This window comes from Aotus nancymaae, unplaced genomic scaffold (genome assembly GCF_030222135.1).
Source record: "Aotus nancymaae isolate 86718 unplaced genomic scaffold, 86718_ANA_hifiasm-v0.15.2.pri h1tg000001l, whole genome shotgun sequence".
NCBI lineage: Eukaryota > Metazoa > Chordata > Mammalia > Primates > Aotidae > Aotus > Aotus nancymaae.
In genome coordinates this window covers 9,664,628-9,691,906 of record NW_026988412.1, presented here as the reverse complement: position 1 = coordinate 9,691,906, position 27,279 = coordinate 9,664,628, and the positions used below count along the sequence as shown (strand labels likewise).

Below are 27,279 nucleotides of genomic sequence, written 5' to 3'. Positions count from 1 at the left end.
CCCCCTTTTGGATGGGTTTGTTTTTTTCCTGTAAATATGTTTTAGTTCTTTGTAGATTCTGGATAGTAGTCCTTTGTCAGATGGGCATATTGCAAAAATTTTTTCCCATTCTGTTGGTTGCCAGTTCACTCTAATGATTGTTTCTTTTGCTGTACAAAGCTCTGGAGTTTAATTAGATCCCGTTTGTCTATTTTGGTTTTTGTTGCCAATGCCTTTGGTGTTTTAGTCATGAAGTCCTTGCCTATGCCTATGCCTATGCCCTGAATGGTTTTACCTAGGCTTTATTCTAGGGTTTTATGATGTTAGGTCTTATGTTTAAGTCTTTAATCCATCTGGAGTTAATTTTAGTGTAATGTGTCAGGAAGGGGTCCAGTTTCTGCTTTCTGCACATGGCTAGCCAGTTTTCCCAACACCATTTATTAAACAGGGAATCCTTCACCCATTGCTTATTTTTGTCAGGTTTGTCAAAGATCAGATGATTGTAGATGTGTGGCATTGCCTCCAAGACCTCTGTTTTCTTTCACTGGTCTGTATCTCTGTTTGGGTACCAGTACCATGCTGTTTTGATTACTGTAGCCTTGTAGTATAGTTTGAAGTCAGGTAGCATGATGCCTCCAGCTTTGTTCTTCTTGCTTAGAATTGTCTTGGCTATGCGGGCTCTTCTTTGGTTCCATATGAAGTTCAAGGTTTTTTTTTCCAGTTGAAGAGGGCCATAGGTAGCTTGATGGGGATAGTGCTGAATCTGTAACTTACTTTGGGCAGTATGGCCATTTTCACAATATGATTCTTCCTAACCATGAGCATGGAGTGTTTTTCCATCTGTTTGTGTCCTCTCTTATTTCCTTGAGCAGTAGTTTGTAGTTCTCCTTTAAGAGGTCCTTTACATCCTTTGTTAGTTGTATTCCTAGGTATTTTATTCTCTTTGTAGCAATTGTGAATGGAAGTTTGCTCATGATTTGGCTCTCATGTTAATCTGTTATTGGTGTATAGGAATGCTTGTGATTTCTGCACATTGATTTTGTATCCTGAGACTTTTCTGAAGTTGCTTAACAGTTTAAGGAGATTTTAGGCTGAGATGATGTGGTCTTCTAAACATACAATCATGTCATCTGCAAATAAAGACAATTTGACTTCCTCCTTTCATAATTGAATACCCTTTATTTTTTTTTTTTCTTACCTAATTGCTCTGGCTAGAACTTCCAATACTATATTGAATAGGAGTGTGAGAGACAGCACCCTTGTTTAGTGCTAGATTTCAAAGGGAATGCTTCCGGTTTTTACCCGTTCAGTATGATATTGGCTGTGGGTTTGTTGTAAATAGCTTTTATTATTTTGAGTACATTCCATCCATACCTAGTTTATTGAGAATTCTTAGCGTAAAAGGCTGTTGAATTTTGTTGAAGGCCTTCTCTGCATCAATTGAGATAATCATGTGGTTTTTGTCTTTGGTTCTGTTTATGTGGTGGATTATGAATATAGACTTGTGTATGTTGAACCAGCCTGGCATCCCCGAGATGAAGCCTGTTTGATCACAATGGATAAGCTTTTTGATGTGTTGTTGCAATCAGTTCACCATTATTTTATTGAAGATCTTTGCATCTATGTTCATAGTGAATATTGGCCTGAAGTTTTCTATTTTTGTTGAGTCTCTGCCAGGTTTTGGTATCAGGATGATGTTGGTCTCATAAAATGATTTGGAAAGGATTCCTTCTTTTTGTATTGTTTGAAATAGTTTCAGAAGGAGTGGTATCAGTTCCTCTTCCTACATCTGGTAGAATTTGGCTGTGAATGCATCTGGACCTGGGCTTTTTTTTTTTTTTTTTTTTTGGTTGGTAGGCTATTAATTGCTGCCTCAACTTCAGACCTTGTTATTGGTCTACTCTGGGTTTCAACTTCTTCCTGGTTTAGTCTTGGGAGGGTGCAAGTATCCAGGAATTTATCCATTTCTTCCAGGTTTACTGGTTTATGTGCATAGAGTTGTTTGTAGTAATCATTGATGGTAGTTTGTATTTCTGTGGAATCAGTAGTGATATCCCCTTTATCATTTTTTATTGCATCTATTTGATTCTTCTTTCTTTTCTATTAATCTGGCTAGTGGTCTATTTTGTTGATCTTTTCAAAAAACCAACTCCTGGATTTATTGATTTTTTGAAGGGTTTTTTGTGTCTCCTTCTCCTTCAGTTCTGCTCCTAGTTATTTCTTGTCTTCTGCTATCTTTTGAGGTTGTTTTTTTTATCTTGTTCCTCTAGCTCTTTCAATTTTGATGATAGGGTGTCAATTTTAGATCTTTCCTTCTTTCTCAAGTGGACATTTATTGCTATAAATTTCCCTCTAGACACTGGTTTAAATGTGTCCCAGAGATTCTGGTACGTTGTGTCTTCGTTCTCCTTGGTCTCGAAGAACATCTTTATTTCTGCCTTCATTTCATTGTTTATCCAGTCAACATTCAAGAGCCAGTTGTTCAGTTTCCATGAAGTTGTGTGGTTCTGAGTTAGTTTCTTAATTATGAGTTCTAACTTGATTGCACTGTGGACTGAGAGACTGTTTGTTAGGATTGCTATTCTTTTGCATTTGCTGAGGAGTGATTTACTTCCAATTATGTGGTCAATTTTAGAGTAGGTGCAATGTGGTGCTGAGAAGAATATATAATCTGTGGATTTGAGGTGGAGAGTTCTGCAGATGTTAGGTTTGCTTGGTCCAGATCTGATTCAAGTCCTGGATATCCTTGTTAATTTTCTGTCTCATTGATCTGTCTAATATTGACAGTGGAGTGTTAAAGTCTCCCACTATTATTCTCCAGATTTTTTAATGATTGCCATTGTAACTGGCGTGAGATGGTGTATCTCAATGTAGTTTTGACTTGCATCTCTCTAATGACCAGTGATGATGAGCATTTTTTCATGTTTGTTAGCTGTGTAAGTTTTCTTTTGAGAAGTGACTGTTCATATCCTTTGCCCACTTTTTGATGAGGTTTTTGTCTTGTAAATTTTAGTTTTTTATAGATTCTGGATATTAGCCCTTTGTCAGATGGGTAGATTGCAAAAAATTTTTCCCATTCTATTGGTTGCCTGTTCACTCTAATGATTGATTGTTTCTTTTGCTGTACAGAAGCTCTGGAGTTTAATTAGATCCCATTTGTCTATTTCGGCTTTTTTTTGCCATTGCTTTTTAGTGTTTTAGTCATGAAGTCCTTGCCTATGCCTATGCCTACATCCTGAATTGTAATTCCTAGGTTTTCTTCTAAGGTTTTTATGGTGTTAGGTCTTATGTTTAAGTCTCTAATCCATCTGGAGTTAATTTTTGTATGAGATGTAAGGAAGGGGTCCAGTTTCAGCTTTCAGAACATGGCTGGCCAGTTTTCATACTTTTTATGTCAGATTTCTTTCATTATAACAATTTTTGTAAGGGTGATCTTAATAATAGCAATAATCAGTATTTATTGAATGCTCACTCTGTGTAAGCACCTGACATATAATTCTAACCCTAAGAAGTTGGTAATTTTATTATCCCTATTTTTCAGATTAAAAAAACTGACAAATAGGTATTATGAGGAGGGCAAAGGATAACTTCCCCTTTGCCCCCTGGAAGTTCACTAAAAATCAACTGACAAAGGGCAGGTTAATAGTAGAAAAGGCATACAAAATTATTTTAACATTCATAAGCATGGGGGCATTGCATGAGAATGATTATCCACTCACTAAATGGGGCACAGATCTTATATCTTCTTCATAGGGGAGGGGATAGGGAAAGTAGACAATTTTTTGAGGAGCAATAAATGATTATTAGGAAGAATGAATGGACCCAGGAGACAAAAATTAACTTGTAAATGATTCTCTTTGGAATTTGAATGAGCGCAAGGGGCAGACATTATCTTGTGAAAAACATCTGTCCAGGTGTGCTTGCATTCTCAGCTTGCTTTTCTGCAAAGATAATGAGATTTCAGGGAGAGGACAGAATTCAATTGTGTTTCTTTTTGGGGTACTGTTTCTAGTTAGTTAGATAAGGGAACTTCAGAGAAAAATCTTCATCTTGTGCTTTGGGAGAGACAAGTGATTGAGATTGGGGTGAGGGGAAGGTCCCCCATATTTCAGGGCAAAATATTCTGATATTCTTGCCCAATATTCACCTAGTTATATGTGGTTTGTCCTGGAAGTAAACCAAACCAGTCTAAGTCCAGACTCTGGACAGACTCTTAACCACTGTATGACTAAATCAGTGTATGAGTGAAATTAATGAATGAATAATAACACCAAGCCTTAACCTTCCACACATAGGAATCATTCTGGGGATGATGTTATCGGGAGTCTATATAGTTCAAATATCAGCTTCAATGTCTTATTCTACAAGAAGACTTCCAAGTAGCATAGCCAAGAGCATCAATCCCTTCTCTGACACGTTTTTAACAGCACTGACTAGCATATGTTGGAATGTATCCGCATGTCTTAGTTTCTTTACTACTGGTGAGAGTCTACAAAACTGCTCAAGTATCTATTCTCCTTGGTGTTTCTACAGCCCCAAACATAAAGCCTTGTACACAATAGGCTACCAATGAGTGTTTGCCAGGTGAATAATGGAAACGTGAGTGACAAGCAAAGGGATCTTTGACTCTCCCTTTATTTTTTTCCCAGAAATTGTAGACTCTTTTTCATCTTTCTTTGAGATTCTGGAGAGTCTGTTGTCATACAGATTTTAGATAACTCTGTAAAATAAAATTCTGTTTAAAGATATTAAGTACAGGGAAGAATCTATAAAGTGTAGTTAGTAACAATTTGATAATCATATGGTTAGAAAATTATATTTCTAAGAAATTGCTATTCTTCCTTCCAAACTGCATTCATAAAATAAAAAATAAATTATGTAGAAAATCACCAAAAAAATTACCTTCTTAAAAGTTAACTATAGTCATCAAGAATTGCTTTTCTAAAACCTCAAATTAAGGGCATTTTCTGCTTCGGATAATAAACCTATAATCTTTATTGATAATTGATTCTTAGAAGAGGGCCATACTGAGTAAATTTGGCTGGAATGACAAGTTACAAAGCACATATTTAGAAGGAAGTTGCAAATCTTCACTGACTTCCCATTATTTACAGAGCATCATATAGCTAATATGCATAAGACACATAGAAAATAATATAAATTTAATTCAGTGGACATTTGTTTATTGATTCTAATATATAAAATGAATGGCATTAAGTGCCAGGGAATTTACAGGAATGTAAGACCTGGTCTCCATCTTTGCAGAATTTATGATCTGGAGATGAATATTTGAAAGAGATAAATTAACAAGTAGACTGTGTGATTTTATTATAATAACAGCTAATATTTAGCACTTAACAAGGTTTCAGTAGCTGCCCTAGTGCTTTACACGGCGTTATCTCATTTAATCCTTACAAAAGCTCTATGTAGTAGGCATTGTTATTATCCCACTATACAGCTGATGAACCTGAAGCTCAGGAAGATTCAGGTAACTTCTCCAAGATTGCATGACCAGGGGATGGATGGGTGGAGGTGCCAGGATGCAAACCTAAGCCCATGTGTATTTAAAGTCCATACCAAGAAGGCAGTAAAAATAAGGTACATCAAAGAGCACATGATTCATTCAAACTTGGGGAAATCAGACGCTATGGCACCCAAGCCTGCACTTGAAGGATGAAAGTGAATAGAGATGGAGAAGGGCATTGCTAGCAGGACCAAGGCAGGTAGAGGAAGCCGAAGGGGACCTTGAGAGAACAGAGAAGAGTTCAGTGTTGCCATCCATGCAGGTGGTAGTCTGCGTGTAACAGAGGAGGTGAAACTGAGAAGAGTGTTTGGAACCAGGTATCATTGGCCTTAGTGTTACCAGGAAGAGTCTAGACTTTTCCCATTAGGCAGAGGGCAGTCACTGAACAGTTGTGAACCAGATCAGAGCTGTATTTTAAGATTGATTTGGCAGCCACATGTAAAAGGAATGAGATCCAGGAGAGGGAAAAGAGAGAGGAGCCGTTAGGAAACTGCTAAAATAACTAAGGCAAATGGCACTGGGAGTCTGAATTTGTGCTGCAATAATGTGAGGAGAGAGGAGCAAATATAGAAACAGGAGATTTGGCGCTGGCTGATATTTTAGTCCATTTGGGCTGCTGTAACAAAATATCATGGACTCGGTGACTTATAAACAACATAAATTTATTTCTGACAGTTCTAGAGGCTGGAAGTCCAAGATCCAGGTGCTGACAGAGTCGGTGTCTGGTGAGGGCCCTCTTCCTCATAGGGAGCCATCTTCTCCCTATGTCTACACACGGAGGAAGGGGTGAGAGGGCTCTGTTAGGTATCTTTTCTAAGGACACTAATCTCATCCATGAAGGCTCTGCCCTCATGATCTAATCACCTCCGTAAGGCCTCACCTTATAATTAATCACCATCACCTTGGAGGTTAAGATGTAAGCTCGTGAATTTTGCGGGGGACACAGATATTCAGACCATAGCACTGGATGTGGAGAACAAAAGAGAGAGATGACAATGTCAGAAGTTCAAAAGAGCAAGCATGGCATCTATAGTGCTGAGGAATCACATGTCCTTGTCTAGTTAAAAGGGGTTATAATACTGGGAGATGAGGGGAGCTAAATAGGAATGGTGCAACTGGTAGAGCACTTGAAAGCACATGAGTGAAGGTTGGGATTTCCATGTGCAGCAAAGCAGCAGTTTTCATAGTGTGGTGCAGGGATTTGATATGTGTTGGTCTATGACCAAATAATGATGGCCATACTTCTCAGATACTTGAAGTGAGCATGCAGACCTTTAACAAAGGTAGAACATGTGGCATTTAAAGTCTGATTTTTAATTTTGAGCAATTGAAATTACTGAAGTGACCATATAGAATTTGTATAAGTAAATTATTGCATAGTTTGTATGTTATAAATCATTTTTTGAGATGGAGTCTAACTCTGTCATCCAGGCTGGAGTGCAGTGGCACAACCTCGGCTCACAGCAACCTCCACTTAATGGGTTTAAGCGATTCTCTTGCCTCAGCCTACTAAGTAGCTGGAACAACAGGCACACACTACCACACCTGGCTAATTTTTTATATTTTTAGTAGAGATGGGGTGTCACCATATTGGCCAGGTTTGTCTCAAACTCCTGACCTCACAATCCTCCTGCCTTAGCTTCCCAAAGTGCTGGGATTACAAGCATGAACCACCTCACCAGCCTAAATACAATTTTTAAAAGGAAATATAAACCCTAGGTTTTAAATGGTGCATTAATGTGTATACTTTTTAACTCAGTATGATAATATAAGACAATAGAAATGCATATTCTAACAGTCTCTTTTCTACTGATCTGTTATCCTTTCCTTTTTTTATTAATCTAACTAGAACTTCTTTGTGTTTCCCACTTTCATATGAGTATTTTTTTCCTATTTTTTAACAGATGATAATGAAGAGGAGGAGGATGTTGAAATGAAAGAAGATTCAGGTATTAAATTTATAATTTTATTATTAGTGGGTAAGTAGGGGTCATTTTGTTGCTTATGTACACTTCATATTTTTTCAAAGACAAAAGTAAGATTAAAATAGAGATATACGCTCAGTGTTATAAAAAAGTAGTTGTTGTGCTGACACTTAAGGTTAATGCAGTTAGTGTATTTAAGCAGTAAATTTGATCTTGAGTTTCCTCACAGAACATGATGTTGTAGTTAATAGTCATGTAACAAATCACCCCCAAAACTTAGGGTAAGCTGCAAACAACCACTTCTTATGCTCATGAGCACAGCAGAGATAACTTAATCATCCTGTTCACAAGGTTTAGGACTCAGGAAGGTTGAACAACCGGGAGCTGGGACCATCTCAAGATTCACTCTCTTGTCTGGCTATTGATTGATCTCAACTGTCAGCTAAAATCTTAGCTGGGACAACTTCCCAAAACACTTAACATACATTTGTACCTGGCCACTTTATGTGGCCAGCTTCCAAAATGAGTTTCTCCTGGAAAAAGGGAGACACTGTATTCTCAGGCTTGGACTTTCCACTGCATCATTCCATGTAACTGTATTCTTTGGAGTAGTCACAAGCCTGCCATTATTCAAGAGGAAATGAAAATGGACTCAATGTCTTGATCGGGAGTGGGTCTGTAGAGACCCACCTAAAATATTGATGTGGCCATCTTTGGAAAATACACTTTCCACATTTTATATTATTTTGCTCTTGTTATCAGAAATTTGTGATGCATGCCAAGTCCTCAACAAAGCCCAGTTGTTATGAGGAAAATCCATTGGTTAAATGCACGGGTTATGGCCTAAGGTAGCCACTGAACATGTCTTTGATAGTGAATCCATGAATCAATAGACCTGAATTCAATTCTAGCTCTATCAGTTATTGACCTTAGGCAAGTATCATTTTCTATAAGCCTGTTTACAATTCTGGGGGCAATAATTCTTACCATATAGCTTTGTTTAGGGGATTACATCAGATAACATACCTAAAGTTTCATACAGTGCTTGGATCATACTAAGCATTCAGTAAATTATTATTTTTTTTCCTCATTCTAACAGATATTAGAAGGATATAGAGCTTAATTCTATGATTAAAAGCTCCTTGTTCCCCATTTTAGCAATCACAGTGTTTTGACCATGAAATGTGGCCAGTTTTTAAGAGGTATCTCAGAGGTCCTAATTTTGTGTTGATGCCAGAACTCCCTACAAAATCACTGACAGGCTCAATCCGGGCAGCTCCACCAACAGGGAGCTCCTTAAATTCTGATGCCTCTGATCTCATTACAAGAAGTGTAATTGGAGTGGTCCTTTTTTTATTGTTAAGTTGTGTCTCTCTCCCTCCTCTCACCACCCACTATCTTCAAGGGGGAATAACACCAGTTTCTTTTCATCATAAAAGTCCATTGGAACGATTATAGCTTCTATCTACTATTGTCCAGTCCAAACATGTCTGATTCTTAACATTCCCTTGGACTTCCAAATGCAGTGGATTCAGAGGGCATGGGAAGCAGAATGTGAAAGTCAGGAGCAGGAATAAAGGTGGTAAGAGGAACTGTAGCAGTGGCTGTTGGTGCCCTACTTATGTCTCCTTGGTGCTGGCTGTTTTATTTTACAGCACCAACAGCTTGCCAAGGAAAGGCCTTATGACTCTCTGCTAAGTGTTTTACTCTGGCCCTGGGAGCAAACTCAAAGCACCAGAGAGTTAATTTCTCTAGAGCAGCCCTCAACCAATAATAGGCAGAAGTTGGTTGGTCAATATCCACATCTGACACAGGTTCTATTCCAGTGCTGTCTAGCAGAAACACAATGTGAGCCTCAAATATCTAAATTTATTTAGATTTTATTTAGATTTTATTTAGAAATTATTTAGATTTTCTAGTAGCTACATTGAACAAAGTGAAAGGAAGAATGTAAAAATATTTTGTATAATACAATAATCCAAAATATTTATTATTTCAACATATAATCAATATAAAAAGTCAGATATTTTACATTCCTTCTTTCCATACTAAGACTTTGAAATTGGTGTATACTTTACATACACATCTCAATTCAAACTGGCTGCATTTCAACTACTCATTGGCAGGATGTGGCTAGTATTCGACAACATTGTTCGGAGGTCCCCAGTAAAACTGAGTCTCAGTTGCCCACAGTGGAATGTGCTCATGAACACACCCAGTAGTGGCTGTTTCCCTTTTCCTATCTATCTATCTTCCTTCCCTACTCCTCTTGTGATACTTGCTAAAATCATCTCTCAAATTAACTGCTTAACACTTAAACCCTTCTATGTTTGCTTCTGAGAGAATATGACCTAAGAAAAGGATTTTGCTTGCCTCTTATAAAACAGAGTTCAAGGTAAATTTTTAATTAAAATTTCAATTCCTACACCCCTGTAGAATGTCTTGTTAAAAAGAACCATATGTTTAAAAAAACTTTAAATTATCACTTCTTGAATTAACTGTCATGAATTTAATCTTAATACCTGCCCTTCTCATTATTTATCCTGCTCACATGAAATGTTCTTGGAGTACCTTTTAGCCACGAGGGTTACTGACCTTTCAAGCACCCAGTATAGGGCCTTTATCTTGCTCATGGCTCATTTGCATAAGTGCCATAAGTACACATTTCTAAGCAAAGAGAGCTGACTCTCCATGAGATTTAGCTAGCTATCCAAACCACTAACGATTTTAAGGAAATCAGTCATTATTAATGCTAATACAGAGTCCACAGGTTTGGAGTCAGCATTTAAAGTTCGGTGGCATTAATTGGATCCTCTTATCTGATTTTAGTTCCACCAGGTTTTCTGAGGGTTTTGTCTCCAGCAGCTGGATGCAGCTGTTCAAGTCATATTCAATGGCCCAAGGCTGCTAAGCCACTCAGACAGAATGGGTGTGGGAGGTACCCTCTATTTCCTGATACCTGAGTGCTGAAATCATGGGGAATTTTTGTGCTGAATGGTTCCAGCTGGCCTCACCAGACATTGGTGTGCAGTCTGGCTTCATTCAGATCTCACATTCAAGCATGCCAATCTCGAAGATGAGTCTGAACCAGCCTCCCAAGGCCAGTAACTGCAGCCTTTCCCCTGCCCTCTATCAATTCTTCTTCTCATTCAAGTAGAAAAGCTGGAGGGATTTTTACAAATGCAACTGACACTAATGAAGGGCTACTTGAGTGAATCAACTGGCCAAGACATGCTAATGAGTGATGATAGCAAATAACTTGAATACCTAAACCCACTGTGGTGCTTGTAAATTAACTCTGGGTAAGGAGAGCCCAGTTTGAAGAGCTTGCAGATTTCTACAGCATAAACACACCTACCATGGTCTTTTTCAAGCTTCCAAGCATGAGGTCAATGAATACGAGAGCTGGGGAGAGTTGGTACAATTAGCTGGTGTGAGCTGGCTCAAGTCAGCCACAGCACAGCTTTTAATTGGGCATGTACTTTACTTTGTGCCAATAACTTGACATGCATGAACTCATTTAATACACACAGCAACTGTACATATAAGACAGGAACTGTTATTATGGAGGCTTAAAAGGGATTAGTTCCTTGCTTAAGTAGCAGAGCCAGAATTTGAATCTGAGTTTGCCTGACCCCCAAAGTTCATGTCCTTCACTTTCTTGCTCCTGTCTCCAGGCTTTCATAGTAAGTAGAGGTGGGAGCATTTCAGATGGTATCAGACATGGTCATCTGTAAGGGAAGGCTCTACTCCCTTGGGAGGTGGAAGCAGCAGACTGGTTTAAATGCCTAGAATTCCTTTTAAGTCCTTTAATCATCTTCCTTAATCCTGGCATGGCAAATGTTTTCCCATGTGCTTTCATGTCCATGACTATGCACTGTTGAAATTAGCCCCAATCTGAGCCAGCAGGGACAAAAAATTATCAACTACCTATGGAAATTCAACCACATCACAGCTGGAAGCACAAGGGCAAGCTGGAACACATGATCTATTGTCAAGGAAAAGTATGGGGGTGCGTTTGAAGAGAGGTAGAAGCAACTCTCTTCTTCACTCCCCTGGGCCAAGAGGGAAAGTTGTTCCTCCCAAGCCACAAGTAGAAAGCTGGGCACAGAGGCCATATGTATCTGTGATTTTCATCTGCATGCCGCAAAACACTTACCCATGCTATCATGAAACGATACAATGGTATTTCATACAACGTTTCATGTTCATATTCAACATGTATCCATGCCCACTGACCCAAGGAGTGCTCTACAACTTTTTCAAAAAATAAACTATTAGTATGTTGGGGGGTGCTTAGATATTTCAAAAAGTGGCAAATGGATGCCCTTTTAAACAGTACCCATTCCCCAGGAATTCCCATTCTGGTGGAAAATGAAGACCTAGAACTGTAACTCACCGAAACGCAAAAAGGGAGTTTGGAGAAATGCTGGTTTGGAGTTGAATTTTCAGCACTGGAAATGCTCTTCTTGATTCCAGTTACAGACAACACATTGCAGTGATATGGAAGGGAGGTTGCAAATGTCACTTTGCCCATTTTATGAATCCCTTTGAACTCAGTATTTGCACTCGGTGAGCTGCTCCAAGCATCTCATTTCTGTTTTTGCTGAACTCATTCCAAGGGTCGACATCCGTCTTGCACCTGGTGACAGAAGTTTGGGGGAGTTGCTAATGTAGTCATTGGCAAAATTTTTCACCTTGGCTGTGGTAATAACCTTAGATGTGACTGACTTGCCACCACAGAAAACCTAGCCTAGTGCCCAAAAGCTTTGCAGGTTATAATGCCAAAGTTTTTAATAGCACATCTATCAAATGTGGGGTTTTTTTTTTGTTCTGTTCCTTTTTTAATAAGTGGGAAATGAGAAATGAGTCGCTATAGCTCTGTAATGTAATTTTAGAATCCTGGCATGAAGGCGACAGCTGCTAAGAGAGAATTAGGCAGGGTCCCCATTATATCTTGGCCTTAAAGAAAGGCCTGAGGAAGCAAAAATAAAATAGAATTTGAAATGAAATTCACAAGGCGCTGCTAGGCACCAGGGATACAAGAGGGATTAGCAAAGACAAGTGCCCTTTTCTCATGGAATTTACATTCTGGGGGATGAGATGAGGAAGGAGACATAGGATAAAGGGATACACCAGAGAGCGAGATAATTTCAGATACAAGTGATGTGTTTGTTTGAGAGAGATTTCCTTTGTGATGAGCCTTTAGATTAGGCAGTCAGAGAAGGCCTTCTAGAGAGTGGGGTTTGATCTGAGATCCTAAGGGTGAGAAAGAAGCAGACCTATGAATGTGTGTGTTGGAGGAGTGGGGGTGAGAATAGCAGGTGCAAAGGTCCTGAGGTAGGACCCAGCCTGGCAGTGGCTGAGGAACATAAAGGGGAAGGAAGCTGACAAAGCTAGAGCCAAACGCAAGTGGGAGGTGAGGTTAGTGTGCTAAGTGGGGCCCAAATGACATGCTGTGCTAAGCCTGGAATTGGACTTGGATCTCATTCTAAACAATGGTTTTTAAACAGCTGAGCAACGTGATCTGGTTTATGTTTCAAAAGCTCACACTGGCTGCCATGTAGAAGACAGAGTGTAAAGAGTAAAAGCAGGGAATTAGAAAGCCAGAGGTTATAATTTAGAGGGTTATGAGATGCTTCTGGTTTGGGCTACTGTGGTGATTACATAACGCTGAGCACAGTAGATGAATATGGAATCTATTTTAGAATAGAAATGATAGGGCTTATGATTATTTGGGGTTTAAATTCCTGAGTAGATAGTAATACCATTCCTTGAGATGTGCCATACTGTGGAAAGAACAGGCTTACAGACATCTAGTATATGGTGGTCTTATTTTAAATTTGAAATGCCTGATGAGGTCCTTTACAAAAAAATTGACAGGGCCTGATGTGATCTGAGTACAGGGAAACTATTAGGGCTGTGAAGTGTGGGGCATGGTTAAGTACCAGCCCTGAAAGGACAATGGGAAGGCGGTGGCTACGAGACCCAAGAAACTTTTAGAGGGCCACTCTAAGTGGAGAAAGCCAACTCTAGGGTCTGTAACGTTAGATTGAGGGATATAACCAGCTCATGAAAACTACCACGTGCCTAGAAAGTAAATGCCCTGAGCTCACCATTGGCTACATCTAATAGGAAGCCAGAGAACCAGGGAGTTCATTGATGCAATCCAGAAAATCCAGCCTCCCAGAGCACAGCAGGGATGGTGAATGGTGGAGAGTGGATCTAGAGGGGCAGACAGATATTCAGTTCAAAATCCCAAACAAGATGCCATGTAGGCAGTTGAAGACATAAGTCATGTGCTTAGTGGGAAGACGAGCGCTAGATATATAAATTAACGCCTAGTAAAATGCACTATATCCAAATGGAATAAACTTGGAGATACTTTCCTGACACTGTCCTCAGAATTTGTTTGCCCCCATGGATAGACTTAGCAAGGCATTGAGAAAAATAGGAAGTACAGTAATTTAATTGGGGACATACAGAATCTGGATTACTAAAAACAGTTTGTTAAACAGAAGCAGGATAAGTTCTAGCCCCATTACTTTCTCCATTCCTCTACCCCTGCTTTCAGGACTAAGATGAAATTGCACAATGACAATCATCAATCTCTGAAGATTGGTATCAGAGTCTTGGAGGAAAAGAAATTAACAGGGTTCCCTTACGGAGAATTTCTAAATTTAAAAAAGCATAAGATTTTACATTTGTGTGAATCACTAATGGTGTCTACAAAAATGTTTTAGTGTAAGCCTTAAGTTTAAGTCTATGTAGGTTGGAGAACCACAAGTCTTTGCCGGAATTTCGCTCAGCCATGAGGACAGATGAATCTGCAATTAAGATTCAGTGTGTGTGTACGTTTACTAAGAAGAAAACATTTCTAAACTTTAACCATAATTTTGAACCCTACTGGTAAATATTTAAGTAAGAATATTAAATCTTTGTGATTCCAGAAGGGTTAGAGCCAAAAGGCCTCTCTCCACCCCATAAGAAGAGCAAAGCAAAGAAGCCAGAATGTTTGAAAGACTCTAGTGAGGGTAAGTGCTGTCCGTCCTTCCTTTAGAAAATTATGCCATGAAAAGAAACTTCTTTAAATTTAAACTTCTTTAAATTATGTATATAAATATACTCATGTTCAGATATTCCTAAGGGTTAAAATATCACAGAGAAATTCTTTTATCCTTTTCTAATATGTTTGAAGATGAAGAATCAGATTCAAATTTATTTTGTTAAGGCAAAACCAAAATTTAAAAAGTGCATTTCGTCAGTGTGATATATTTTCCATGTCTGCAAAGCAAAAAATTGTACGTAGTGCTTACTAGTTATGTGTTCCAAAACTGCATAAAAGTGAAGGTCAAGATTTGCATGTGATGACCAGCTCTGCAGATATTGGCTTACTGGGGAAATTTGTTTTTCTGATAAATACATTCTGAGTCTTTCCAGATTCAGACCTCAATAATGGATGCTGGAAATGGTTCCCATCTTTAGCACTCCTTTTCATTTTCTAGGATTCTACATACCTTTGTATTTTTGCAATGAATGGACAGGTCCCACTGGACTAAGTTTTATGAAGAAATGGCACTATTTCTCTTTTACAAACTAGTACAACATACAATTCTTTCAAATTTTCTTTTTTTAAAATGTTGATCAGCTGTTTTCACATGAACTTCAAATCTAAGAGTGGTACAGACTTTTACACCTGATCTTAGCCAAAAGGCTGAGAAGTGATAGAGTAGTACAGACTTTTAAAAGGAAGCATAGAAGATGGCTGAATAGGAACAGCTCTGGAGTGCAGTGCCCAGCGAGAGCTGTGCAGAGGGTGAGTTATCTCTGCATTTCCGAACAAGGTACCAGTTGCATCTCAATGGGACTGGTGGCACAGTGGGTGTAGCCCAGGAAGGGCAAGCCAAGGCAGGGTAGGCACTGCCTCACCTGGGAAGTGCAGTCCTTGGAGGACCCCCCTCCCTACCCAACAGAGGCCATAGGGGTCTTTTCCATCCACTCCAGCACTCCGGTTCAGATACTGTGCCTCTCCTGTAGTTTTTACGACCCACAGACCAGGAGATTCCTGGGCTGAAAAGTGCCACAAGTCTTCCAGAATGGCTGTTTCAGCCAGCACCGTGGATTTCTGCACAAAAACTCATAAACTCTGGGCAGCTGTTTCAAGTTCAAGTGGTGCCTGGAATGCCTGGGAGACAGAGCTGCTCATTCAACTGAGAAAGAGGGGACCAAAAGTTGGGAGCTAGGTGATCTGGCTCAGCAAGTCAGGGCATTTCAGATTGCCCCACAAAACCCAGCAATCTGAAATGCTCTGACTTGAGAGTTTCACAGCAAGTGCAGCTGGACCCAAATGATCAAACTCTGCATGGAGACGGGCATCCGCCACTACCAAGGCAGTCTGCCATTACTGAGCCAGTTCTAACCATACTTCTGTAAACAAAACTGCAAGGAAGTTTACACAGCAGCTGGGCAAGACCCATGGCAGCTCAGAAACACCTCTCCTGGCAGACTGTGACTAGACTACCTCCTTGCTGGGCAGGGCATCTCTGAAAAAAGGCAGCAGCACATCAGGAACTTATAAGTAAAGCCCTACCTTCCCAGGACAGAGCACCTGGGAAAACAGAGTTATAGGTTCCGCTGCAGCAGACTTAAATGTGCCTGCCAGACAGCTCTGCACAGAACAAAAGAGCTCCCAGCACAGCACTTGAGCTCTGATAAGGGACAGACTGTCTCCTTAAGCACCTCTCTGATCCCCATATATCCAGAGAGGCACCTCATAAAGGAGAGCTCTAGCTGACATCTGGCAGGTACCCTTCTTGGATGAAGATAACAGAAGAAACTAGCAGCAATCCTTGCTGTTCCACAGCCCCTGTGGGTGATTCTCAGACAAGCAGGATCTGGAGTGGACCTCCAACAGACCTGCAGCAAAGGGGTCTGTTAGAAGAAAAACTAAAAAGCAAAGAAATGGCTTCAACATCAACAAAAAGGATGTCCACTCAGAGATTCCATCTGAAAGTCACCAACTACAAAGACCACAGGTAGATAAATCCATGAAGATGGCAAGAAACCAGCGCAAAAAATATGAAAACACCAAAACCCAGAACACCGCTCCCCCCCAGGGGATCACAACTCCTCCCCAGCAAGGGAACAAAGCTGGATGGAGAATGAGTCTGATGAATTGACAGAAACAGGCTTCAGAAGGTGGGTAATAACAAACTTCTCTGAGCTAAAAGAACATGTTCTAACCCAATGCAAAGAAACTAAGAACCTTGAAAAAAGGTTAGATGAAATGCTAACTAGAATAACCAGTTTAGAGAAGAATATAAATGACTTGATATGGCTAAAAAATAAAACATGAGAACTTTGCAAAGCATACACAAGTCGCACCAGCCTTATCTACCAAGCAGAAGAAAGAATATCAGAGATTGAAGATCAACTCAATGAAATAAAACGAGAAGGCAAGATTAGAGAAAAAACAATGAAAAGAAATGAACAAAACCTCCAAAAATATGGGATTATGTGAAAAGACCTGATCTGTGTTTGATCAAGTACCTGATTATGATGAGAAGAATTAATACACTCTGGAAAACACTCTTCAGGATATTATCCAGGAGAACTTAGCAAGGCAGGCTAACATTCAAGTCCAGGAAATACAGACATCACAAAGATATTCCTCAAGAAGAGCAACCCCCAGGCACATAATCGTCAGATTCACCAGGGTTTAAATGAAGGGGAAAATGCTAAAGGCAGCCAGAGAGAAAGGTCGGGTCACCCACAAAGGGAAGCCCATCAGACTCACAGCAGATCTCTCAGCAGAAACCCTACAAGCCAGAAGAGAGAGGGGGTCAATATTCAACATCCTTAAAGAAAAGAACTTTCAACCTAGGATTTCATATCCAGCCACACTAAGTTTCATAAGCGAAGGAGAAATGAAATCCTTTACAAACAAGCAATTACTCAGAGATTTCATCACCACCAGGCCTGCTTTACAAGAGCTCCTGAAAGAAGCACTGAACGTGGAAAGGAACATCCAGTACCAGGCACTCCTAAAACATACCTAATGGTAAAGACCATCAACACAATGAAGAAACTGTGTCAACTAATGGGCAAAACATCCAGCTAGCATCAAAATGGCAGGATCAAAATCACACATAACAATATTAACCTTAAATGTAAATGGGCTAAATGCCCCAGTCAAAAGATGCAGACTGGCAAATTGGATAAAAAGTCAAGACCCATCAGTGTGCTGTATTCAGGAAATGCATCTCAAGTACAAGGACACACATAGGCTCAAAATTAAGGGATGGAAGAAGATTTACCAAGAAAATGGAGAGCAAAAAAAAAACTGAGTTGCAATCCTAGTCTCTGATAAAGTGGGCTTTAAACCAACAAACATCAAGAGAGACAAAAAAGGGCATTACATAATGGTAAAAGGATCGATGCAACAAGAAAAGCTAACACTCCTAAATATGTACACACCCAGTACAGGAGCACCCAGATACACAAAGCAAGTTCTTAATGACCTATAAAGAGACTTAGACTCCCATACAATAATAGTGGGAGACTTTAACAAGGATATCCAGGACTTGAAATCAGATCTGGACCAAGAGGACCTAATAAACATCTACAGAACTCTCCACCCAAATCCACAGAATATACACTCTTCTCAGCACCACATCACACCTACTCTAAAACTGACCACATAATTGGAAGTAAATCACTCCTCAGCAAATGCAAAAGAATGGAAATCAAAACAGTCTCTCAGACCACAGTGCAATCAAATTAGAACTCAGGATTAAGAAACTAACTGAGAACTGCACAACTTCATGGAAACTGAACAACTGGCTCCTGAATGTATATTGCATAAACAATGAAATGAAGGCAGAAATAAAGCCGTTCTTCTAAACCAGTGAGAACGAAGACACAACATACCAGAATCTCTGGGACACATTTAAACCAATGTCTAGAGGGAAATATAGCACTAAATGCCCACATGAGAAGCAAGGAAAGATCTAAAATCAATACCCTATCATCAAAATGGAAAGAGCTAGGGGAGCAAGATTAAAAAAAAAAAAAAAAACCTCAAAAGCTAGCAGAAGACAAGAAATAACTAAGATCACAGCAGAACTGAAGGAGATAAAGACACAAAAAAACCCTTCAAAAAATCAGTAAATCCAGGAGCTGGTATTTTCAAAAGATCAACAAAACAGACAGACTGCTAGCCAGATTAATAAAAAAGATAAGGAAGAATCAAATAGATGCAATAAAAAATGATAAAGGGGCTATCACCGCCAATTCCACAGAAATACAAACTACCATCAGAGATTACTATTAACAACTCTATGCACTTAAACCAGTAAACCTGGAAGAAATGGATAAATTCCTGGACCCTTGCACCCTCCCAAGACTAAACCAGGAAGAAGTTCAAACCCTGAATAGACCAATAATAAGGGCTTAAGTTGAGGCAACAAGTAATAGCCTACCAACCAAAAAAAGTCTAGGACCAAACAGGTTCACAGCCAAATTCCACCAGTCATACAAAGAGGAGATGGTACCACTCCTTCTGAAACTATTTCCAAGAATTCAAAAAGAAGGAATCCTTCCCAAATCATTTTATGAGACCAACATCATCTTGATACCAAAACCCGGCAGAGACTCAACAAAAGGAGAACACTTCAGACCAATATCCATGATGAACATACATGAAAAAATATTCAATAAAATACTGGCAAATCGATTGCAACAGCACATCAAAAGGCTTATCCATCCCAATCAAGTAGGCTCCATCCTGGAGATGCAAGGTTGGTTCAACATATGCAAGTCTATAAACGTAATCCACCTATAAACAGAATCATAGACGAAATCCACATGATTATCTCAATAGATGCAGAGAAGGCCTTCAACAAAATCCAACAGTGCTTTATGCTAAAAACCAATAAACTAGGTATTGATGGAATGTATCTTAAAATAATAAAAGCTATTTATGACAAGCCCACAGCCAATATCATACTGAATGGGCAAAAACTGGAAGCATTGCCTTTGAAATCTGGCACTAGGCAAGGATGACCTCTGTCACCACTCCTATTCAATATAATATTGGAAGTTCTAGCCAGAGCAATCAGGCAAGAAAAAGAAATAAAGGGTATTCCATTAGGAGAGGAGGAAGTCAAATTGTCTTTATTTGCAGATGACATGATTGTATATTTAGAAGACCCCATCATCTCAGCCTAAAATCTCCCTAAACTGATAAGCAACTTCAGCAAAGTTTCAGGATCCAAAATCAATGTGCAGAAATCACAAGCACTCCTATACACCAATAATAGACTAACAGAGAGCCAAAGCAAGAGCAAACTCCCATTCACAATTGCGATAGAGAATAAAATACCTAGGAATATAACTAACAAAGGATGTAAAGGCCTCTTCAAAGAGAACTACAAACTACTGCTCAAGGAAATAAGAGAGGACACAAACAGATGGAAAAACATTCCATACTCATGGTTAGAAAGAATCAATATCATGAAAATGGCCATACTACCCAAAGTTATTTATAGATTCAATGTTATAAATATTTATAAGTTTACTTATAAATTCAACACTACAATGACCTTCTTCACAGAACTGGAAAAAACCACCTTAAACTTCATATGGAACCAAAGGAGAGCCCACATAGCCAAGATAATCCTAAGCAAAAAGAACAAAGCCAGAGGCATCATGCTACCTGACTTCAAACTATACTACAAAGCTACAGTAATGAAAACAGCATGGTACTGGTACCAAAACAGAGATACAGACCAATGGAACAGAACAGAGGCCTTGGAGGCACACATCTACAATCATCTGATCTTTGACAAACCTGACAAAAACAAGCAATGGGGAAAGGATTCCCTGTTTAATAAATGGTGTTGGGAAAACTGGCTAGCCATGTGCAGAAAGAAGAATCTGGACCACTTCCTGACACCTTACAGTAAAAATTAACCCCAGATAGATTAAAAATCTAAACATAAGACCTAACACCATAAAAACCCTAGAAGAAAACCTAGGCAAAACCATTCAGGATATAGGCGTAGGCAAGGACTTCATGGCTAAATCACCAAAAGCAATGGCAACAAAAGCCATAATAGACAAATGGGATCTAATTAAACTCCAGAGCTTTGAACAGCAAAAGAAACAATCATTAGAGTGAATCATCAACCAACAGAATGGGAAAAAATTTTTGCAATTTACCCCTCTGACAAAGGGCTAATATCCAGAAGCTACAAAGAACTAAAACAGATTTATAAGAAAAAAACAATCCTATCCTAAAGTGGGCAAAGGATATGAACAGACACTTTGCAAAAGAAGACTTCTATGAGGCCAAAAACATATGAAAAAATGCTCATCATTACTGGTCATTAGAGAAATGCAAATCAAAACCACATTGAGATACTATCTCATACCAGTTAGAATGGTGACCATCAAAAAAATCTGGAGACATCAGAGGCTGGAGAAGATATGGAGAAATAGGAAAACTTAACACTGTTGGTAGGTGTGTAAATTAGTTCAAACATTGTGGAAGACAGTGTGGCGATTTCTCAAGGACCTAGAAATAGAAATTCCATTTGACCCAGCAATCCCAATACTGGGTATATACCCAAAGGATTATAAATCATCCTGTTATAAAGACACATGCACACATATGTTCATTGCGGCACTGTTTATAGTAGCAAAGACCTGGAACCAACCCAAATGCCCATCGATGATAGACTGGACAAGGAAAATGTGGCACATATACAGCATGGAATACTATGCAGCCACAAAAAATGATGAGTTCATGTCCTTTGTAAGGACATGGATGAATCTGGAAGCCATCATTCTCAGCAAACTGACACAAGAACAGAAAATCAAACACCACATGTTCTCACTCATAGGCGGGTATTGAACAATGACATCACATGGACACAGGGAGGGGAGCATCCCACACTAGGGTCTGTTGGGGGGAACTAGGGGAGGGGCAGCAGGGGGTGGGGAGGTTGGGGAGGGATAACATAGGGAGAAATGCCAGATATAGGTGACGGGGGGATGGAAGCAGCAAGCCATGTAAGTACCTATCCAATAACCCTGCATGATCTGCACATGTGGCCCAGAACCTAAAGTACGAAACAAAACAAAACAAAAAGTCATCTTTGAAGACTAAATAATCACATATACACAGTAATCAAGGGGGGAAAAAAGGAGCATATTTACATCTTGCCTGGAGCTCTACTTCCTCCACTGAGAAATGAATAGTATGATAATAATGATGGTGTCAGGTTGGGGTTTGAGGGTAAAAGATGCTGAGATAGAAGCGGAAGTGCAGGATAAAAAGGGGAGAGGAACAGGCATTGGAGCAGGAGCAGCTGAAAGGAGAGAAGGAAGGAGGCTCAGCTAGGAAGTGCCCCAGTCTGCAGTGCAGTCTGTGGGAGTCTTGAGGAGTCCTACACTGGGCCGCAACAGCTGGGTTCTAGTGTTTCACTTTCCCATGCTCGGTCACTAGGAGCCAGTAGTTTGGGGAGAACGTGGCTGGCCTCAGCAGGAGCACAGTGCCACAGGGGATCTCAAAAGTGTGGCCGCTGAGTGCTTGTAGCTTACTTCTCTCCTAGCAGCAGGTCTCACTTGAAAAGAATTCTTGAGCTGCTCACCTGCAGGACTGCACAGTATCCCTGTGACTACTGGGGCTTCAGGTGCTAAGTAATGTCACTGCTTTTTCACCTTCCTGGGAGTTCAGAATCAGTCGGGAAGACAAAGCTGAAAGAAAGGTGGAGATCAAAGCATTAGCTTGATTACTAATGTGGTAAGGCCAGAGCATCTGGCTGCCCTGCCCCCAGACAGGCTTCCTAAACCTGGATTTCAGCTCTAACTAGGAAAGCTTTAACCACTGACCCCTTACAGGCAAGTGCAGGTGTCCTCAGCTTCCTAGACCAAGGCTACACTGGTCAACTTGTTATAGGACAAGTAGACCAGGGACACGACTTCTCTGTAGGCAGGTGTGTCTTAGAGAGAGGCAAGATAGGACTGTTTCCTTCTCCCAGGCTTACTGTAAGTGAGGAGAGGTGCAGAAAGGCACAGAAGTGGATGTGACCCCTTCTAGACAAGGAGCAAGGGATGAACATTTTCTAATGATAGTAAAGGTTAGAAATAGCATGTGTACCATGCCTAGCACTGGCCTGGCCTTCTGTTAGTGATGGATATTATCATCAATATCATAATCATGGCCATGGTAGGGTATGCACGGCCCTAATTCAGGGAAATACACTTGAAAGTTTAAAATCATTCAGAGAAGAACACTTACACCAGGGAAAAGGCCAGCTGCAATAATTCACCCAAGATGTTAAGTTTTGTTTCTGCCTAGTTGGGGGAGTAGCCAGGGCTTCCAAATCTCCTGTTGTAGGTTCAGTCATTTTCTAGACCATCTCTTAGGGCCACACTTGGGCAATGAGCTGGGGCAAAACAATAATCACCTTTCCCCTAAAGAAACTCTACCTCATTGAATGATTCCCATCACATCCATAACCTATGTCAAAACTTGTTTTCCAGGGCCCAAGTGAGTTGTTATTTCTGAGCCTCACATAATGGGTATTAAGCTATAGCAGTTCTTCCCCCTTTAATTAAAGAAGAGATTTCTTCCAAGTTACTCCTTCCAACGTGTGAAAACTTCATTTACTTCCCAAATCAGTTGCTTTGTTTAGGAACATCATTCCCTAATCCTAATGTGACTCAATAATACAGCTTCACCTCCTGTAATTATGTGGTCTGACAATCTGCTCTGAATCATAAAGATGAAAATGTGGTAACCGGATTTGCTAGCAGGGACATTCTGTCTGTGGTGAAATGTGAATGTCAGGCACTCTCCAGAAACTGGGGAGTTGTGCATTTGTTCCTAAGAGGGCTTCAAAGACAAATAAAAAAGTAAAAACGGCTGGGCAAGGAGTGAGAAAGCGAGTGCCATCAGACAAGCTGATGTGCTGTTGTGCTGAACCCCTCCCAAATTTAATGGGGATGGCAGCAGGTTTGAGACGCTGAAGAAGAGCCCCAGAATCACTGAAAGAGACATGGGCTTTTGCTGGGGGCTTTCATGCAGGGGAGAGAGCCTAGAGGCAGCAGCCTGGGCAGGAGGACCACAACCACTTATGAAAAACTTGCAATCGCAACCTTCACTTAACCCAAGATAAAAGGTCTCCATCTCCCGTACAGCCTGCATTCCACAGGACAGGCCTGGGGCTCACATGTTCCCTGTAGATAAGAAATGAAACTCCAGGTTGCTGCTCCTGGATTCTAGCTGAGAACTTCAAACTGCATTGAGGGGCATCCACCACACGGTTCATTCTCAGGATATGCTTAAGTGATTGCTATCAGCTGGGTTTACCATACATATGGCACTTATTAAAATTTCTATTTTGACAAAATAAACTATGTCCCTGAATTCATGCATTGTACTGTTGCATGTGTTCCATTTTCTGTTATGATACAAAGAGTTACAGTCATTCCTTCCTAGTGGATATGCAAATGAAATCTGCTATCTCTGGAAGAGGGGCAAATTTTAATGCTAATCATGACTCTTCTCTCTAGATTGTCCTCCCAGCTTAGATGGGAGGACAGTGTTTTTCTAGTTTGGTCATTTCATTTTTTTTAGTAAGAGAAGCTCCTGGTATTTTTGTTTCTAGGTCACTCAGCTTAATGCCCCAACACTTAAGCCCGTCTCACTTCTCTCCTTCTTTAGGGCTCCCTGGTCTACTTCCCACCCTCACAGATCTCCTCCTTTTACCTGATAACGCACATTTTCAGAAAGAGTTATAGAAAATAAACTCACCTAGATTTTCCAGCATATATAATCATAGTAACTGTATTTAGATTCAGAAGAAAAATTTTGAGAACATATGGTCAAATTTTCTCATTCTACAGAATTTTTTAAAAGTACAGACTGCAAATGCTTCTTTAACTTGCCCAAGTCCACACAGTTTGATAATGTCAAAAAATTCTTTTTTTTTTTTTTTCCTAAAAAAAATACAGCTTCTGTAATCCTTTTCTATTTCTCCTTTCTGGAAATTAGAACAAATTTTTTTGAAGGAAGAAATATTGCCAATATTATAACCTTGAGTGAAGCATTATTACTTTAGTAAATATTTTGCTAAGATATTGAACATCAAAATTAAAAATCAATTTCTAAATGTATTTATTTGCATTTTTACACTGTGTACTTCTGAACATAGCACTGTCATTTTTATTAACATTTCATGAACCACTATATACTTTGGTTTCACACACTTAACACCATACCAATAATGAAATTACTCATAATTTCACGATACTAATTGATTGGCTGTCATCTGCAACCATCTATGAACCAGCAAGGCATAGAAAGAATTGTTTGAAAAAAAGCCTGGTTAGTATCAGTTGCATTGATTCTGACTCTCAATAATTTAGATCATTTTTTTCTTACAAAAAGTTGAAAAAATATTATTGTAGAAAACTTAGCACCTTTAATAAAACATGCTTTTTTTACATTTCTTCCTTTACCTTTCAGAAGTCAATTCTCTACAGGTTCTTTTAGTGAAAGTCTCTTAGGCCTTATTTGTCTGAAAACGGTATTATTTTGCATGATTCTTTTAAAGGCAGTATTGGTGGGTAAAAATTTGAAGTTGATGGTTATTTTCTTGCAACATTTTGAAGATATCCTGATGTTAAGTAATATTTCAGTCTGTTTTTGCTTCTTTTAAGCTTATCTGTTTTTTCTGTCTGCTTTGACAATCTACTCATTATCTTTTGTGTTCCACAGTATCACTATAATGTGCATAGTTATAGATTCCTTTTTATTTATCCTTCTTAGAATTTGCTTCTTGGATCTGGGAATGGGCATCTTTCATTAGTTCTGAAAAATCTTCACTGATCACTTCACCAAATATCACTTCTAATCTATCACTTTCTCTTCTTTCTCTGTTCTTCACCCATATGGCATTTTTGTCCTCTGTGTCTGTTCCCTCTCTGATGCCTTCCGGTTGATTTTTTTCAAGTCTGTCATTTAACTTGCTAATTTTCTATTCAACTATATTTAATCTGATGTTTAACTCTTCACTGAATTTCTAATTACAGTTTTCTCTTTTTATAGGTTTCCTTTGGTTCCTTTTTAAATATTCCTGGCCATTTTTTAATAAACACATAAAACACCTTTAATAATCTGCATCATAAATTTTAATATATCTACTCTGTGCAAGTCTGATTCTGCAGTTCATTGATTCTGCAAACTTATGCATTTGGTTACTTCCTTGTATATTCGCCTTTTTGACTATCATGTTCCTTGGACTTTTACTTATGGAAACTTTTTTGATATTGCTTTAAGAGCTCATTTATTTACACTTGGTTTTCTGAGATACCTGAAGATATTACCTTAGCAATACCTTTAACTTCATATTTGGCTAAAAACTTTGTTTTTATTTTGTTGGCTAATGGCCCTTAAACCCATGTTAGTCCATGTATAAGATTAGGACATCTCAACAGAGATTTTCTTCCTTTTTCTCTGCACTCAATGCTAAAACTGATGTTGTCAAATCTCCCACTATATTCATGACCCTAACATGGGTCCCTTCATGCCTCACACATGTGGCTCATTCAAATCCAAGCTCTAAATAGTGGTTCTCCAGAGTGTTCTTGAATATGCATTCATCAGCATCACCTGGAAACTCATGCCTGTAATCCCAGCACTTTGGGAGGCTGAGGCAGGCAGATCACTTGAGGTCAGGAGTTTGAGATCAGCCTGGCCAATATGGTGAAACACCATCTCTACAAAAAATACAAAAATTAGCTGAGCATGGTGGCACACACCTGTAATCCCTGCTACTTGGGAGGCTGAGGCACAAGAGTTGCTTGAACCCAGGAAGCAAAGGTTGCCGTGAGCCAAGATCGAGCCACTGCACTCCAGCCTTGATGACAGAGGAAGACTCAGTCTTAAAAACAAAAAATAAAAAGTAATACAAATTCTGGGTTCACATCCCTGACCTACTGCATCATAAACCTGAAGTGGGGCCCAGTAATCCGTGTTCTCAAAAGCTCTCCATCTGAAGATGCACGCTTAAACTTGAGAACTGTTGTTCTTGAGTCTTAGGTTACCTGGGGTTGGCAGATGCCTCAAAGCAACTATTGATTTCAGTGCTTGCTTAGAACTCTTGATCCAGGCACTTTTATCATTTCTCGTTTCTAAGAATTTCCCTTACAAAAGCCCCAGCTCAACCATGTATTCAAGAATTATACAGATGCAAAGATGGCTGAATAGGAACAGCTCTGGAATGCAGTTCCCAGCAAGAACAATGCAGAGGGTGAGGGATCACCACATTTCCAAACAAGTTTTCACTGCCCACATACCAGGAGATTCCCAGGCCGAGAAGTGCCAAGAAATTCCAGCATGGCTGTTTCAGCCAGTGCCATGGGTTGGCACACAGAAACTCACATAAATCTGGGCAGCCATTTCAGCTGGTGCCTGGAACACCTGGGAGACAGAGCTGCCCATTCAACTGAAAGTGAAGGGGCTGAGACAGGGAGCCAGGATATCTGGCTCGACGGGTACCACACCCACAAAACAAGCAATCTGAAATGCTGTGGAGTGAGAGTTTCGCAGCAAGTGCACCTGGACCGGGGACAGCCCGCTTACTGGGGGGAAGGGCATCCACCATTACTGAGGCAGACCACCAATACCAAGGCAGTTCTAACTATACCTCTATAAACAACACCTCAAGGAAGTTCACATAACAGCTGGGCAGAGCCCGTGGCAGCTCGACAATGCCTCTGCTGGCAGACTGTGACTAGACTATCTCCGTGTTGGGCAACTATGAGAAAAGGCACCAGCAC

General features: G+C 39.8%; 1 protein-coding gene and 1 long non-coding RNA gene across 5 annotated transcripts in view; one reads left to right on the top strand and one right to left on the bottom strand.

The window, feature by feature from the left end:
* The window catches only part of LOC105732712 (uncharacterized), a 252,087-nt gene that overhangs the window by 17,863 nt on the left and 206,945 nt on the right, over positions 1–27,279 (bottom strand). For 2 of the 3 annotated variants that reach the window (XR_010343271.1, XR_010343273.1), the window contains exons 3-4: positions 22,083–22,188; positions 11,828–12,070 (exon numbers count right to left, since the gene is read on the bottom strand). This is a non-coding gene — a long non-coding RNA (uncharacterized LOC105732712). The remainder of the gene's footprint in view (positions 1–11,827; positions 12,071–22,082; positions 22,189–27,279) is intronic. The other variant, XR_010343275.1, reaches the window with a different exon arrangement.
* MACROD2 (mono-ADP ribosylhydrolase 2) overlaps positions 1–27,279 on the top strand; it is a 2,078,532-nt gene that overhangs the window by 1,896,449 nt on the left and 154,804 nt on the right. The window contains exons 10-11 of one of the 2 annotated variants that reach the window (XM_012474868.3): positions 7,408–7,452; positions 14,379–14,462. In XM_012474868.3, the coding sequence (XP_012330291.2) occupies positions 7,408–7,452; positions 14,379–14,462 (129 nt within the window). The remainder of the gene's footprint in view (positions 1–7,407; positions 7,453–14,378; positions 14,463–27,279) is intronic. The other variant, XM_064377970.1, reaches the window with a different exon arrangement.